This window comes from Orycteropus afer, unplaced genomic scaffold (assembly GCF_000298275.1).
Source record: "Orycteropus afer afer isolate SDZICR_OR568_19922 unplaced genomic scaffold, OryAfe1.0 scaffold00201, whole genome shotgun sequence".
Taxonomy (NCBI): domain Eukaryota; kingdom Metazoa; phylum Chordata; class Mammalia; order Tubulidentata; family Orycteropodidae; genus Orycteropus; species Orycteropus afer.
The window spans coordinates 4,118,733-4,137,195 of record NW_006921788.1 but is presented as its reverse complement, the minus strand read 5'-3'; the positions used below and the strand labels follow the sequence as shown (position 1 = coordinate 4,137,195).

The 18,463-nt window shown below is 38.8% G+C and overlaps 1 protein-coding gene across 1 annotated transcript in view; it reads left to right on the top strand.

The window, feature by feature from the left end:
* The window catches only part of MAGI1 (membrane associated guanylate kinase, WW and PDZ domain containing 1), a 915,229-nt gene that overhangs the window by 740,786 nt on the left and 155,980 nt on the right, over positions 1 to 18,463 (top strand). Inside the window, exon 3 of the mRNA XM_042781953.1 lies at positions 12,366 to 12,485. Within this exon, the coding sequence (XP_042637887.1) occupies positions 12,366 to 12,485 (120 nt within the window). The remainder of the gene's footprint in view (positions 1 to 12,365; positions 12,486 to 18,463) is intronic.

Below are 18,463 nucleotides of genomic sequence, written 5' to 3'. Positions count from 1 at the left end.
GAGGGTCTGTGCAATCCTTCTGCCTAGTCCGCCATCTTGCCCCGCCTCCCCTCTATAACTCAGTTTTGAGTAAGGAAGTTGACTTCTTTCTTTCTAATTGGTCTTAATCTCAAAGAAAAAGGTAGAAGGTAGTTACTCCCCCCCCCAAAAAAAAGAAATAATAATAATAAGGATTGCCTTGAGATTTGTATTCGGGGTTGGTGAGTAGAGGATATGCTCATTGAAGAATCAGAACCAGGGAGTCTGAACTTTAACCTATTAAGTGAGAACATGAAAGTTGCTTGGCTGTTGGACATACGTTCCCTCCATTTTTATTTTTAAAGTACAAGGGTTGAAATAGCAAATAGGCAGGTAAACTCCTAGCATTGACATAGGAAATAGGTATATAGAGGATTGACACAGGAAATAGGCAGGTAAACTTTTAGTGAGAAAAGATTTCTTTAATTGAAGGCTGGAATCCAAAGAAGGATTTGTTTGACTTTGATGCTATTTTGCATGAATACAAAATACTATGTAATGTGTCTAAATAATAAGTATAGAGATTATTCTCCTTCTTGAGCAATATCTTCCAGCATGTTGTTAAATTTCATTTCCCAGTTTACATGCTAGCTAAATGAGAGTCACCTGGATATCAACTACTTGTTTGTTCTGAATGTTTATTATATGCTCTGATACTGTGAGAACGGTTTCCTAAGTGTTGTCTTGTTCTGTGTTCACTCAGAACCCTGTGATGTAGATATTTTTAATTATTTCCATTTAACAGGTAACCAAACTAAGACCCAGAGAGGTTTAGCACCCTACATTCTTGAGAGAGACAAGTGGTAGAGGTGTACTTTGAAACTGGCTTTTTGAGACTTTGAAATTCAAGTTTCTTATGCTTGTGCTGAAGTTTTCCAGGTGTGAGAGGCCTAGTTCTTGTGGTTCTAAAGGTAATTTGAGGTGAATATGAGATGTATATAAGAAATATCTTAGGTGGTACTTGGACTTCCAATCCAAGAAAAGTGAGCAGCCACTTTTCTTTCCATCTTTATAGTTACATTAAGGAGAAAGTCTCAATTTGGTGCTAATAGATCTCTAACACCTTTCTAATGTTTGCTAATTCTCTTTGTAATAAGAGAATACAAACTTCAAGCTTTGAACCTTAGACAATCTATAAGATGAATTGCATTATTGTAATTTTGCTGCATTTCTCTTGAAAGTTACTTTCTATTTATGAGAGATAAAACTGGTTCTCTATTTGAGGTAATGCTAAGTGTTTTCTTCTTTAAAAGTTTATGAGCAGCAAAATTCATTTTTTGTGGTGTGTGGTACTGTGGATTTTGACAAATAGAGTTGTTAAACCACCACCACAATCAAGATACTGAGCAGTTTAGTCACTCCCAGAATTCCCTTTTGCTGCCCTTTGTAGTCAGCTCTACTCCAACACCCAGCAACTACTGGTTGTTCTTCATTTCTATTTGCCTTTGATAGAATGTCATATAAATGCAATCATACGATATGCAGCTTTTGTAATCTGGTTTTCCTTTCACTTACTATAATGTGTTTAGGATTCATCCTTGTTGTTGTATGTATTTGTAGTTTTGCTGAGTAGTATTTCACTGTAGATGCACTATAGTTTATTCATTCACCAGTTAAAGGACATTTGGGTTGTTTCCCAATTTTGGATGAGTATCTCTAAAGCCACTATAAACACTGGTATTCAAGTTTCTGTGTGAACATAAGTTTTCCTTTTTCTAGTCTAAATAGCTGGAAGTGAGATTGTTGGGTTGTATGGTAAATGTATGTTTAACTTTTTATGGAACTACCAAACTGTTTTCCCAATTTACAATTGTATGACTATATATATTTATGTGCTGTATAACAGTATGTATATTTGCAGTGTGTAAGAGTTGCAGTTGCTTCACATTTTTGACAGCATTTGATATTTTAAGATCTTTTAAAAACCATTCTAGTAGGTGTGTAGTGGTTAAATATTTCATTTTTACATGTACATGTTATAGTTGTTTTTTAAAAGCAAGTTAATTTGATAATCTAATATTGAGTGTATTAGTACTGCTGGCAAAATTGTATAATGGCAAAAATTGTGATAGTGGTAAATAACTGAGTGAATTTGGAGAAACAACACATTCTGCTTTGCTCTGTCTCCATCAACTAAAGAATGAACCACATGAAGCTATTCTGGATATCTCACCACTTTCAACCAGTATCAGCAATACTTTATTATATGAAATGATTATCTCTCCTTAACAAGAGATAGTTTAAGTGTCTTTTTTGAAGTCGTGTTTTTAGATCACAGTAAGCAGGATCCAGAATAATTTAACAGCGGATGATATCACTGGGTATTAACAATTTAATTTTAGGACCTAGTGGAGTAATGATTCCCCTCTTGACTATGAGACCTTGAGATTATTTGGACAGTTGCTGAGTGAGAACTCAACATGGACATCTTATCTAGAAACCTGATGATGTTGGGAACACGGCAGTGGGAAACGTTTTATAAGTGTTTCACCACTAGGTTTTTGATTTGGGCTTTTGCCCTCTGAACTGGATATTTCAAGATCATTTTTATAGCAAGAAGAGGGAAAAATGAGCTCCAAGTCCAGTTTCCTTTCTGTAGCCATGGTTTGGGGAGTTTGATGATAAGGGAGGTCACTTTCTGATTTGCTCAGCAGGGGTATACTCATGCTAGGTATACTAAAAGTTTATGAACCGTAAAATATGCATAAGAAGCAAGTAGCTGCTCGACCATTACTGGTCGAACTTTGTGGACATTACTGATTCATACTTAGACAGTCAGTGAGACAGAGTTCAAGTTCAATTAGTTCAATTATGGCCTGGTGGTAGAAAGTTTGATAGTATTCACTACTGTAGTACAGATCTCCTGGGCCTTTTGATATCTAAAAAAGAATGCTGTGTTAGAACATTTTGAGGTTTACAAAAACAAAATCACGTGGAAAAATAGTACCACCTTCTCCTCAGCTTTATTTGTAGTGTATTCCTCATCACAGCTGAAGGCAAGTGCTGTTTATATTAAAGCTGGCTTTCTATGAGATTAGAAATCTTGGAACATATGGGTTGTATGATGCAATTGGATTTTATAATTTTTTTCAATTTTTTAGGGAGGACTAAGTTAATACTGAAAAAATTGGATGCCCAAGAATTAGGTCTTTCAAGATTTCTCACATATTTAGTGCATTTTATGAAATGCCAAGTCAAGTACATGCTTATTGGTACAATGCAGAGTATGAGAGGTATTTAAAGAAAAAGAGTTATCTCTTCCCATTTCCAAAACTGCCCTTCTGAGATCACCACCCTTAATGGTTTTGTACTATTCTACATATTTAACTATGTAGATACATATATGCACATAAGATATGCAGCATATATATGGTATCCTTCTGTTTTTTAAAATAGATTGCAGTGATATTGTACATGTTATACCTAATTTGTTTGAATCACATAACTGCATGTCATGAACCCCTTCTGGTAACTGTATGTAGATCTAATTGATTGTACTTGACATAGTTAAAAAATTGACCTGTGAAGGCATCTCCATATTTCATTCAGTCTTTACATATTCATAGGCACTCATTTTTTGTTTGAGGAGATGGTTTTTGCTTTTGTCTTTTTTTTTTTTTCCTTCCCCTCTACCTACAAACCCCACTGCCACACATTTCTAATGAGTTTTTATCTAAGAGATCACAACCTACAAGAACCAAACAGAATTTTTAAGACAAAACATATGGTTTGATTAGATCATTTCCCAGAAATATGTGAGTGTTTAAAAGGAGAGTTATCCTGTATGAATAATTATGTTTTATTCATGCATATAAATATATGTCTTGTTATTACGTTCAGAGCTAGAAGCACTCTGGGTGACTGTACCAGATTAGCGCAACACCAATATCGCAAATACCCTCATGGTTTAGAGCTGTACTAGCCAATCTTGTAGCCAGAAACTACTTATGACTGTTTAAATTTAAAGTAGTCAAAAGTAAGGGAGACTTTAAATTTAATTCTTTAGTCACACTAATTACTTTTCACATGGTGCTCAGTAGCTGTGTGTGTCTAATAGCTACCATGTTGGTTAGTATGGATATGGAACATTTCTGTCATCATAGAATGTTCTGTTGGACAGGGTTAGTTAGAATGAAGGGTGCCAAAATCAGACTGGGTTTAAATCGTAGTTCTGACCAAGATACTTAGTATGTGATCCTGGACAGGTTATTTTACTTCTCTCAGTTTTAGCAGCCTCATCAATAACATAAGTATAATAGCAATCCTTATTTCCATGTTGTTGTTGTTGTTTTTTTGTGTGTGTGTGAAAAGTAAATACAGTAGTATTAAGTACACACTACCTTGCTTAGCATGTAACTGTTCAATAAATGGAAGCTATTATTCTTTTCCTAGTTGCAATTTTTTTCCCCCCAGAAAGGAGGGCTACTACATTTATTAGCTTAAAGCTGTAAGAGATGGTTGGCCCAGTTTCTAGCTAGCAAGCAGAAGGCAGTGTTGTAGGCTTTAGGAAACCCAGTTTGTCAGCCTGATTTTTTTTTTTTTTTTTTTTTTAAATATGCTGTCCCTGAGAAACAAGATAGAATTTGTTTTACTCCTCTTCTGTCAGGAAGTAACCCTTCTGGCTTTGTTAGAAGCATAGTTTGTAATAATTGTACCCACCCCAGATGGCTCCTGAAAACCTTTTGAAATGCCATCTGCCAGGCGTGTGTCCAGCAGGCAGCCCGTCATTCTACAGCAAGAAAAGAGGAGGCGGGGTCCCCTCCCCTGGCCCTTTCTCCCCAGTGTCACTGAATGGGGCCTGGTCATGTTGGCCCAGACCCAGGGCGGGTTGCTCAGAGGATAACTAGAAGTAAACCTCCTGCTAGCCTGCAGCATGGAAAGATTTTGTCTGGGTAAATAAACCCTGAAGATTTTGTGGGTGGAGACTTGCCTGCCCAACCACCCCCTTCTCCTGCCGCTTAAAGGCCATTCTCAGTGTATTTATTTACATGGGAAAATGTTATCTGCTCGTTCTATTTTTTTTTTCCCATCTCAAATGTAGCATTTTTGGAGTTCTTGATTCCCTTGAGTCGTCTCAGTAAATTAAGATCCAGGGGTGATTGTTGTCTTTAAAGTAAATCTGATAACATAGTTGAAAGAACTGGCAAAGATAACATGGCTGCAGGAGTAGGCAAAAAAAATATATATGTGTGTGTGTGTGTGTGTGTGTGTGTGTCTCCAGTTGCAGAAGACTTTAAAAACCAAATAAAACTTTTGTTTAATTTTGTTTTGTCCTCATTTATTTTTTGGTGAGTGGGGTTAATGGATTAAGTTAGTAGAATTTTGGTGTGAAGACCGAGTACGAGAGAATGCCATATAGAATGTATTTAGCACAGATCCTTTCCCAGTAAGCTTCCGGGAGATTCTGTTCTTGCGTTGCACTGCAAATTCTCAATATGGTGTAGACTGTGTTTTACAAGGAGCGGGCTAAACAGCTTGGCTTTAGGACTTTACACCCCGCCTCCTTTGCTCCTGCCTTGCTGGCTACTGCTGCTTAGTCTTCTTTGACGTTCTTCCTTCTTTTCCCAGTTTGTAAAGTTTGGAGCATTTTGGTGTTCACCCCAAGCCTCCTGGATTCTTATTCTACACTTCTGTACTCTATGATTTCTTATGGTCTCTTGCCTTGGTTTACTAATTTACCCAAGTTTATGTCCCAACCTCCACCCTGACCTTCAGGCTCATGTAATCCACTGTCCAGCAGCAGGTCTCTACAGCTTGTTGTTGTTGTTGTTGTTATGTGCCGTTGAGTGGGACCTGACTCATAGCGACCCCTCCTTGGGTTTCCAATGCAGTATCACTATGAAAGTAGATTGCCCCATCTTCCTTCCAAGGAGTGGCTGGTGGGTTTGAACCACCAGCCCTTTGGTTAGCAGTCAAATGCCTTAGGCACTATGTCATAAGTCATTATAATTTATTCATATAATAAATTAAATGTAATATGTTGTGTTGTTGTTGTTATGTGCCGTCGAGTCGGACCCTACTCATAGCGACCCCTCCTTGAGTTTCCGATGTAGTATCACTATGAAAGTAGATTGCCCCATCTTCCTTCTGAGGAGTGGCTGGTATAAACCTGCTGCCACCAAGCCGATTCTGACTCCTAGCAACCCTACAGGACAGGGTAAAACTGCCCAGAGGGTTTCTAAGTCTGTAAATATTTCAGGAAACAGAATGCCTAATTTTTCTCCCGCAGAGTGACAGGTGCCTTTGAACAGTTGACCTTTTGGTTAGCAGCTGAATGCTTTAACCACAGTGCCACAAGAGCTCCTAGGTATCTAATAAAAAAAAAAAAAAAAAAAATACTCACTGCCATCGAGTCAGATTCAACTCCTCCTTGTAAGCAGAGTGCCCATCTCAAATTTAACATGTCCAAAAGTGAACTCTTGATTTTTTTTTTCCCCCTACCAATACCATTTCCTCCAGTTTTCTCCATTTCTGTAACTAGTGTAACCCATTTGCCCAGGTCAAAACAATAAGAAGTCAGTTTTTATTCTTCTGTTAGTTGTTGTTGTTAATTGCCGTCGAGTCGTTTCCGACTCATAGCGACCCCATGCACAGCAGAACGAAACACTGCCCGATCCTGCGCCATCCCCACAATCTCTGCTATACTTGAGCCCATCATCGCAACCACTGTATCAATCCATCTCGTTGAAGGCCTCCCCCTCTTTCGTCGACCCTCCACCCTACCAAGCATGACATCCCTCTCCAGGGAATGGTCCCTTCTTACAACATGACCAAAATAGGTGAGACGAAGTCTGGCCATTCTGGCTTTCAAGGAGCATTCTGGCTGCACTTCCTCCAGGACAGATCTGTTAGTTCTTTTAGCAGTCCATGGTACTTTCAGCATTCTTCGCCAGCACCACAACTCAAAAGCATCAACTCTTCTTCGGTCTTCCTTCTTCATTGTCCAGCTCTCACATGCATACGAGGCGATTGGAAATATCATGGCTTGTGTCAGGCACACCTTAGTCCTCGAGGAGATATCCTTGCTCCTCAGCACTTGAAACAGTTTCTTCGCAGTTGACTTTCCCAATGCTACACATCGTCTAACTAACATGTTCTGTTAGTTAGTTATTAGTTAATTCTGTCTTCTTAACCCATGCATAAGCCCAGTTAATTCTGTCTTCAAATTGTAGACCAAACATGGTGTGAGTAATCGATGTACTTGTACAGCTATCCCGTGAACTGTACTGCGACTATTTAAAATGTCAAACTTTGTAATAGAAAGTTGACTGCTGCTTACCATCTATATTCCGCTAGACTAGTTTGCACCCCCGTCCTTTCATGCCTGGGCATTGTAATAACCACCTACCTGGTCTCCCTGCTTCTATCTTGTCCATCCCCTCACCCCATCTGATCTCCGTAAAGTCAAGTAATCTTTGAAAAATGAAAGTTGAATGATGGCATTGCCCAGCTCAAAACCCTCTAGTAACTTCCCAGCATCATTAGAATAAAATCTGAAATGTTTTCTGCAGCCTCCATTGTCTGGACCTTTGCTTGCATATCTAACCTCTTACACCTCACTCTGCTACAAAAGGCCTTTTTGCCTTTCCCTCATCATGACAAGCCTATCCCCATTTTAAAACCTTTGGCTGTTCCTTCCACTTGGGATGCTTTTCCCATGACCTTTACAAGACTCTCAATATAAATGGCATTAGCTTGGCCAGACTTTTCCCAATTGTCTGTCTAAAATACTGTAGCTTCCCTTTTTCCCCACTTTGTTCCAGGACACTTTCTAATTCTTATAGCCCTTTAACCTTCATTTTTTTACAGAAGAATTACCTCCACTTGTAATGATATACATTTGTTCAAATATATATTTATTTTCTGTCTCCCATAGTAAAAGGTTAGCTCCAGTAGAGAGGGGTTTTGTCTTGTTCACTGATGTTTCCCCATTTCCTACATGAAAGTAAATGAACTATTTTTCAATTTTTTGAAAATAGCAGTATGTATATTGTGCGTAATGACATACATATATGTACATAGGACATATACTTATATGCTTATACTGGCATTCGATAATAAGGTAATATAAGTATATAATATCTGAGATTATTATTGTAGTGATATTTGAACTGTACGATTCTGTCAACTTATTTCATTCGGACAATAACATAAACTATAATATCCACTAATATTATTGAGTTAAAACCTTGACAGTACATAACAACAACAACAACAACAACAACAAAACCTCTAAAAGGATTAGTGCATTCAATACACACACACAAACAGTCATGGAGTATTACTGTGGTTGTTAGGTGCTGTCGAGTTGGTTTTTGACTCACAGTGACCTTGTGTACAACAGAATGAGAACCATGGAGTAGTAAGTTCTGCCTATTTGGCAGATGATGAACCTGAGAAATAAGAGAAGCTAAGAAGTATGTCTAAAGCTATTAAATGGTGAGTCATACCATGAACCCATCGTTCCCACTCCAGACCTCTTCTCTTCAACACTCCATGATTTTGTCTTTATTTCTTATAAGTAAGCACTATATGCCTGACTCTTGAATTGTATATTTTCAAACAGAGACTCATTATCACATCTCAGGAGAGCCAGAAATGAAAGAAAATTAGGAAACATTGTAAAGAATAGGCTTACAAATAATACACAAACAAGCATCTTAAACCAGAAAGACCTAGCATGTAATGATATGAAAATATGTGTAATACAACTGTGCTTTGAACTATTTGCAGCTATTTAAAATACTCAGATTTCAAATATTAGAAAGCTGGACTAGTAAAACAATTTATTTAGCTTGAATTAAGTATGCAACAGGTGTTGAGTTTTTAACTTCTTAAGAGCACTGTGGGTATCTAATGGAGGTGTGTGGACATGGTCATTCATGTTGGCAGGTAATCAGAGAATGCACAGAGCTAGGAACCTTATAACTTCTAGCAGTACTGTTGATTATTTAATTGGTTTAAAGTTGAACAAAGAGATCCTAGACATAGGGAAAAACCATGCTTATTTAGAGTGCAAAATACCTGAAAACACCATTGCCAGTTGCTATGGCGATGACTCCGACTCATGACAACCCCATGTGTGTTACAGTAGAGCTGTGCTCCATAGCGTTTTTAATGGCTGTTTTTTTTTAAAGTAGATCACAGATCTTTCTTACAAGATGCCTCTTAGTGGACTCTAATCTCCAACCTTTTGATTAGCAGCCAAGTGCCTTAAACATGTATACCCCCAGGGGCAAAACACTATGTTGTTATTAAGTTCTGTCTAATTGTTTCTGACTCATAGCAAGTTAAGAGGGTGGAATGTTTTCTGGTCCTGCAACATTCTCATATTCATTGCTGTGTTTGAGCCCATTGTAGCATCCATGCTGTCAATCCATTTCATTGAAGGTGTTCCTCTTTTTAGCTGACCCTCTACTTTACTAAGCATGATGTCCTTCTCCAGGGAGTGGTCCCTCCTGCTAACATGCCCAAAGTATATGAAAGGAAGTCTCGCTATCCTCCCTTCTAAGGACTGTTCTGACTGTACTTCTTCCAAGACAGATTTGTTTGCTTTTCTGGTAGTCCATGGTATATTCAGTATTCTTTGCCAACACCACAATTCAAGGGCATCAATTCTTCTTCCATTTTCTTTATTCATTGTCTAGTTTTCACATGCATATGAAGCTATTGAAAATACCATGGCTTGTGTCAGGCCATGTAATTTAGTCCTAAAAGTGACATCTTTGCTTTTTAACACTTTAAAGAGGTCTTTTGCAACAGATTGCCCAGTGCAATGTGGTTTGATTTCTTGATTTCTGCTTTCATGCACATTGATTGTGGATCAAAGTAAAATGAAATCCTTAACAACTCCAATCTTTTCTCCATTTATCATTATGTTGCTTATTAGTCCAGTTGTGAGGAGTTTTGTTTTCTTTATGTTGAGATGTAATCATACTGAAGGCTGTGTTCTTTGATCTTTGTCAGTAAGTGCTTCAAATTCTCTTTACTTTCAGCAATCAGTTATGTCATCTGCATATCTCAAGTTGTTAATGAGTCTTCCTCCAATCCTGGTGCTGCATTCTTCTTCATATAGTCCAGAGTTTCAGATTATTTGTTCAGCATGCAGATTAAATAAGTATGGTGAAAAGGTACAACCCTAATGCACACCTATCATACTGTGGTGGGTTACATGTTGCTGTGATGCTGGAAACTATGTCACTGGGGGTACTGTGTGGTGTAAAATCAGGAACATTAATGATTGAAGAAAGGACTTAGCTATCTTATCAAGTTGTTGTCGTTAGGTGCTATTGAGTTGATTTTCACTCATAGAGACACCATGTGACAGAGTAGAACTGCCCCATAGGGTTGTCTACTCTGTAATCTTTATATATCACCATTCATGTGCCAGTTTGTCGTACTGTGGTAGTTTGTGTGTAGCTGTGATGCTGAAAGCTGTGTCACTGGTATTTCAAATACCAGCAGGCTCACCCACCCATGGTGACAAGTTTTAGCAGAGCTTCCAGACTAAGACAGACTAAGAAGAAGGACTTGGCAATCTAGTGCCAGCAGATGAGCACCCCAAGTCAGAAAGCACCTGAAATACAACTGGAAAGGAGCTGACTCCTCAGAGTAATGTCGACCTTAGTGATGGGGATGAAGTAAAACTTTGGGGACCTTAATTTGCTGATGTGGGACAACTCAAAATGAGAAGAACCAGCTGCAAGCACCCTTTAATAATCAGAACGTGGAATGTATGAAGTATGAATCTAGGAAAAAGCACCAGCAAAATGTGCCTGTCATTTAAATTCCCTAATTTGAATATGGGAGCGAAAATCAGTTATTTTTTCTTTTTCAGTCTTCCGTGTTACTTAACTTAGGCTCCTAGTACACACTACATAATTGTTTCTTGGTTTATTTTCTTTGCTTGGTGTATGTGTGAGCCACATTCTGTTCTTTCTTTCTACAACTTTTGGTTGATACTGGCTTGAATGATAAGTCCACAACCTAACATGTGAGCTGGGTGATTTAAATACTCTAGGGGCCAGTTGTCAATGATCTCATTCACTTGGATCCACAGTCAAAACCCAAGGAAGCAGCAGTCAAGAAATCAGACAGTGTATTGCACTGGGCACATCTCAAAAGAGCTCTTTAAAGTGTCGAAGGACAAGGATGTCACTTCGAAGACAAAGGTACGCCTGACCCAAGCTGTGGCATTTTTAGTCGCCTCATATGTATGTGAAAGCTGGACAAGGAATAAGGAAGACCAAAGAAGAATTGATGCATTTGAATTGTGGTGTTGGTGAAGAATGCTAAAAATGCCATGGGCTGCCAGAGGTACAAACAAATCTGTCCTGGAGGTAGTGCAACCAGAATGTTCCTTAGAAGTAAGAATGGTCAGACTTTGTCCTTATGTACTTTGTTCATGTTGTCAGAAGGAACTAGTCCCTGGAGAAGGCCTTCAGGCTTAGTAAAGCAGAGGATAAGCAAAAAAGGGAAAGACCCTCAAGGCAATGGATTGACACTGTGGCTGCAATGATAGGTTCAAGCATAGCAAGGATTTTGAGGAAGGCACAGGACCGGGCATTGTTTCATTCTGTTGTACATAGGGTCGCTATGTGTTGAAGGTGACTCGACGGCACCTAACAATAGTAACAGCAGAGGCTGGAAGAATTGAGAATTGAGAAGATAGCTAGATTAATTCGGGGAAAGAATTTTCTAACAAATGCAATACTTATTCTCTCTAGTCAGAACTTAGGGGTGGCCTCTTTTTGCTGAACATATTAATTACATGGAGAATAGAAGCATTTTAATTCCTGGGAGATGTCCAAACACAAATCTTGAGCAATCACACTTCTATAGTAATGTGTTTATGCAGTGTGTGTCATTTTCTTCAAAGGGCTTATTACTTTGGAACTTGCCGGACTTGCTGGATATATTAAAGAACACAAGAATTTCAAGGCCTGTGATAAAATTATAAACCCCTTAGGCTCTGAGCTTAAAGTGGATTATATTTTAGTATTTACTAGAGTCCTAAAAGCTGCTGATTCTAACTGTTGTCTGTATAAAATCCAGCTCACCTTTTTCATTCAATGAATTTTAGAAAATGATAAAAGCATTCCCTGTTACCTAGCTGTGTGCAGTTTTCCCTTTCTCTGTTTGGGGATTCCATGCGCTGGGAGGTGGAAGTGGGAATGTTGTTCTCTTAGAAAGAAGTTGTGTTTACCAGGTCCCTGTCTGGGCAGTGGAGTTGGCAGAGTCTTGAGTATTCCAGCTACTGAACAGGTTTTTTTAATTACACCTGGATATTGGAGCTTCATTTTTTAGTTGACTGATGGTGTTTTGTGCCTTTGTCTTTTGTGCTACAGGCACAACCCGATCTCCGAGAGAAGGAGAAGTGCCTGGAGTGGACTATAACTTTCTTACTGTGAAGGAGTTCTTGGATCTTGAACAGAGTGGAACGCTTCTGGAAGTTGGCACCTATGAAGGTGAGTTTATCTCTCAGCAGCAGCGATGATAGCTCTCCCCTGGTCACTTGTGAGGATCGAGAGCCAGCTAGACAAAAATATTCTGTGGACTGTTATTGTTGTTATGTGCTGTCGAGTCAGACTCTACTCATTGCAACCCCTCCTTGGATTTCCAAGGCTATAGAAGTAGATTGCCCCATCTTCCTTCCGAGGAGTGGTTGGTGGGTTTGAACCACAAGCTTCTGGTTAGCAGTCAAGTGCCTTAGCCACTACGCTACCAGAGCTCCTGTTCTGTGGACTAGGGAGGCCTAAATAAATATAGAAGACTGCAGATCACCTTAATATGAGTAAGAATAATAACATTTATTGAATAAACTTTGTAGAACTCTTTAAATGTACATATATATTTTACAGAAGTTTTCTTTAATTCATTGATTTGCATTTCTGTTTTGTTTTGTTTATGGGCATGTATGGTATTAGAAAGAAGAGGAGAAAGAATCATGGTTAATCACAAAATGTGACTTTATAGAGAGTGTTTTAATGTTGAGGGAATAGAGTGCCATTTTTACCACTAATAGGGCTTTTAATATACATTTTTTTTGGTAGATAAATATTCACATGGTTCATGAATATTTCAAAGGTATTCAGTAAATAATCTTTTTTGTACAACTGTTTACCACCTGCCTGTTTACCAGCTCCCCTTCCCACTAATACTGCAACCAATCTTACTGCTTTCTTATATGCTATTCTGATATTTCTTTATGTAAATACAAACAAGAAAGCTGTGTATGTGTAAATACAAATGTGTTTACTTATTTCTTGCTAGTTTTGCACAAAAGTAGTATAAAATACACAATCATTGGTGCCTTGTTCATTTTGTTTAACAATATGTTTTAAAGGTCTTTGCATTTCAGTATAAGAGGACTTCCTTTTTTTAAAAAAAAAGGCTGTGTAATCCTTTGGGCATACCAATATTTATTTAACGAGCTTTCTTTTGATAAACATTTGGGTCGTTATCAGTTTTTGATGTTTCACAACATTGATGTATTAAATAATGTGGACATGCATCATTGCACATGGGTAAAAATGTATCTGTAAGATGAGATTCCCTCAAATGTGATGGTTAACTTGGTCAAATTATTAGTTTAAATGTATTTGTTTAGTGGAAAGAGACTTGGTGGTAAAATGGTTATGCTTTCGGCTGCTAAACAAAAGGTTGGCAGTTTAAATCCGCCCTGGGACTCCATGGGAGACAGACCTGATGATCTGTTTATGTGAAGATGGTAGCCTAGGAAGCCCTATGGGGCAGTTCTGTCCCATTGGGTCACTGTGAGTGAAATATTGACAGCACCTAACAGCACATAACAACAACAACAACAATAACAAAAATACCTTTTTGTGGACTCTTAAAATTTGGAATCATTGACCCACCACAGGGGCATTTTATACATTAAAGTTAAAGGGTAAATACAGAGTAAATGTTATTTTGTTAGGGGCATTATAATTTTGATGTGATAACAGCCCCTATTACAGGTAGTGTGGCCAATAGTGCAGTAATGATCACAAGTCTTGAATATGCTGTGTCTGGTTTTGATATTCCTTAGAAGAAAGGAAAGAAGAAATATTATCTTTTTTATTTTTTAACAATATTTTATTGTTTTCAGTGAAGGTTAACAGCAGTTTAGTTTCCCATTCAACAATTTCTACACAAATTGTTCATTGACACTGGCTACATTCTTCACAATGCATCAACATTCTCATTATTTCCGTTCTAATTGTTTCACTTCCGTTAATCTGGTTTCTCTGTCCCCTTAAGTTTTCATCTTTGTTTTAAAGTAATTGTTGACAGTTTGGTCTCATACAGTTGAGTTTTTAAAGGAGCACAGTACTCACAAGTGATATTCTTTAAGTACTATTATCTTTAAACCTATTAGTCATTTGCTAATTGTATCTATACATTGAATACTCATTAGATGTTAATCAAATTCCTGCTTGTGTACTCATGAATATTTCCTTTGTATATTATTAGTTATCAGTTGGCTTAGTTCCCTGTCAGTATTGGGATGTCACTGGGTGTTGTGGGTTAGGAGGGGATCTGAGAATGCCCAAAGCAAGAGTCCATCTATTGAGGTTTAGGAATGAGGTGAGGGAAAGAAGGGGAGCAGAGGGGATGTACCAGAACTTCTTCAACATGTTATGTTGTAGATGTTAATTTAACTGAAAATTCAAGTTTCAGAGAATAGAACAAGTTATAATATTGTTAGAAGAAAGCAAATTATGTTTATCTGAAATCAGTCATTATGCCTTTCTCAGGAGCTTGAGTCCCCTGATAAATGCACCATCTTTTTGCATTTTTGGAGGAGTTAAGTGTGGGAATGGTTGTGCAAAGTGAAAAAATATTGAATAGAAAAGGAAAAGCATGGGAGTTAGACAACAATTTTGGGGAAACGAAGGAAAATAAACTTACTTTCTTGAGAGATTTATGTGACAAATAATAAGATAGGTAAAATCTTAGTTTTCTCATTTACTTTCATCCTTGCAACAGCAGTAGCTATTATTATCACCCGATTTTTACGTGGAGGTACTGAGTCTATGTCACATTTAAGTAACTTTTTCAAGATTTTACCCATCTCCATTTGTCTTTCAGATCCCATACTCTTTCTTGAAAACCGCAGGAAGAGTTTTCTGTATGCAACTAACAAGTTGTGGGAAATTACCATCAGTACTGTTGCCCATCTTCCTGGTGTGTTGTTGTTGTTGTTGTTATGTGCCATCGAGTCAGACCTGACTCATAGCAACCCCTCCTTGGGTTTCCGAGGCAGTATCACTACGGAAGTAGATTGCCTCCTCTTCCTTCTGAGGAGTGGCTGGTGGGTTTTCCTTCTGAGGAGTGGCTGGTGGGTTTGAACCACCAGCCTCCTGGTTAGCAGTCAAGTGCCTTAGGCACTATGCTACCAGAGCTCCTCCTGGTGTGTAGTGATAGAGAAATATTTTAAGAAAATGCTTGATCTTTTTAACTTAAAACTGTTTCTGTGAATGTTGCTTAGTTATCTTGGAGTTGAAATTTTCTTATGCCCAGGATTAATCCATTCTGTGTTTTCACCCATTTGACTGTAAATGTTCTTCAGCTTTTGACCTTTCAGTGGTATAATTTCCCTAACATATGAGACTGCTCATAAGTTCTTGGAATTGACTGGGGTATATATCCTAGTGACTGTAATAAGCTGAAAGCAAAATGGAATTTTTTTTTTTTTTTTTTTTTAATGATGGGTACTGTCATAAGAATCAGGCTGGATAGATCTTTCAAGAACTTCCTGTTTTTCTGTTTTTTTAAAAAAAAAACGTCTTGCCACTGCTATAGGGTTGATTTTGATTCATGGCAACCCTTTAGAACAGAGTAGAAGTGCCCCACAGGGTTCCCAATGCTAGAAATCCTTCTGGAAGCAGACTGCCACATCTTCCACCTATGCAGTGCCTGGTGGGTTTAAAACGCAAACTTTTTGATTAGCAGCCGAGCTCTTAACCCATGTGCCATCAGGGCTCCTTCCGCTGTTTATGCCTCCCCTGAATTAGCCACATCATGGCAGCTCTGCTTGCTGGGATGCTCATGATGGAGCAGGGTCTCCAGTAGTCCTGCAGGAGCTGCAATCTCTGCCTCTCTACTTACTGAGCTGTGTGCCCTCAGGCAAGTTACTTAATGGCACGTCTCCATTTTCCCTTCGGTGAAATGAGGATAATAATAGTGCCTTCCTCACAGGTAGGATTAAATGAGACAATAATTGGAAAGGGCTAAACACAGTCTGACACATGTAAGCTCTCAATCAGCATTAGCTCATATTTACCCAAATGGCTGCTCTAAAAATTGCCATTTTATTGGATTCCCTCCCCCTTCGACTAGCCAGTAAACCAGCAGATTTGCCAGTAAAATATCTATTTACTTCCCAGTTCCCACTTAGTTCATCATCTTTTTGTCCTCCTCCGATTTCTTTCTCTCTGCTCACTCTGGCTCTGGAGAGGGAAAATCTCCCACAAGAGCATAAAACATCCTTCAAGGCAAGAAGGTTTGAAAAATTTTAAAGTAGAAGTGTAACTTTATGATGGAATAATACTTAAAGAACTAAAAGTTATTTAGAAACTGGGAAAAAAAAAAAAAAAAAAACCCTCCCTGCTATCGAGTCGGATCTGACTCATAGCAACCTCTCCTTGGGTTTCTGAGGTGGTATCTCTGTGGAAATAGATTGCCCAACCTTCCTTCCGAGGAGTGGCTGGTGGGTTTGAATTGCCAGCTTCTGGTTAGCAGTCAAGTGCCTTAGGCACTATGCCACCAGAGCTCCCAAAAGTTATTTAAGGCTGAGTAAGAGTTATCTACTCTTCTCCCCACAGGTAACCATTGTTAAAGGTTCTAGGGTATAATGTTCAGATAACTTAGATATAAATGGTACATGCATATTGTTATTTATTATACTGTGTTCTTGCTCATCTCACCTAAGGTATTTTGGAGATCTTTCTACATCACTCCATATGGTTCTACCGCATTTTTTTTTTTTTTTAAGTAAATGCTGCACAGTTTACTGGTATATGGATATACATAATTTGTTTAACCACTTCCCTTTTGTTAAACATTTAGTATGTCCCTCCTCCATCTTTTTTTTCTTTTTGGGTGTTTTTACAAACAGTGTTGTAATGAGCATCCTAATACAAATATCTCAGTATACTGTAAAGAGTATCTAATAGGGTAATTTCAAAGCAAGTGCTACTATACATATGTAGTTAATTTCAACATGTATTTATTGAGCATTTACTTTGGGTCTGACATTGTTCTGTGTCATGGGGGCGTAAAGTATAGATAGGGCAGAAGACTGAAGCATCTCTGCCATTGAAGGTCTTATGCTTTTTAGTTAACTTGTTTTTGCTTCCACTTATGTAGTATATATTTTGTACTGAAAACTCTTCAAAGTGTATTATATGCACTAGTTCATTCAGTCTTCCTAACAAGCCTGTAAGGCGGGTAATATTTATCCCCATTTTATAGAAGAAGAATATCAGGCCCAGAGATCCCAAGCTCACAAAGTGAACCACAGATAGAGATTTTTGGTGTTCAGTGCTTTCCAATATGGTAGCCACTAGCCACATGTGGCCCATTGTGACTTAGAAAGTGAAAGTTAAATGTAATTTAGATTTAAATAGTCACACAGGGCTGGTGGCTGCCCTATTTTTACAATGCAAGTTTAGAAAAAGGATTCCGAATTGAAGAATGAGGACCTGTTTGACAAGGTCACTCCCTACTGCTAAAACGGCAAGGAGGCCACATGTTCTGATCTCCTCTAACCCTCCAAGAGGAAGACAGGATTACCAGCAGTAACCCAAGGCCTATTCCTGCCAGGCCAGACATGCTGCCTCCCCCCTCCAGCCCTTGCTCCAACCGTTCCTCCCAAAGCACCCACCACCTCCCTCCTGGGTTCGATAAATTCACTGCAGTGGCCACACAGAGCTCACAGATTTCGGGGTTTATTAGGGAAGCACCAGGCTACAACTCAAGTTCAGGAAGAACACTCAGTCTCTCTCCCAGCCCACCGTCCCTCAGCCAACAGTCTCTTACAGTCTCTTTCCCAGCAGTGCTGGACCCTCGGTGTCTCACTCAGCAATGTGTGTCTCTTGTGTCTCTTTCCCAGCAGCACGTGTCTCTTTCAGGGGCGCGTGTCTCTTTCGGCAGCACGTATTCCTCCACCAGCAGTCAGAGAGAGTTCTGCCTCCAGGAGGCCTCCTTTTGAGCCTGGAAGGGTGGTCAAACTAGCCAATCACAGCATCAGAACTCTAAGCACCTGAGAGAGAGTGGGCACCTCCCAGAACATTGTTTTGTGCCACTCCCAACAGAAATACTCCAGGTGGACAACTTCAGCAATCAGGAGCTCCTCAGTTGCTCATAGAAAATCCCACCTTGGAGTTTACAAAGACTTATGGGTAGAAAAGCCACACTAAGTAATTTACTACACCGCACC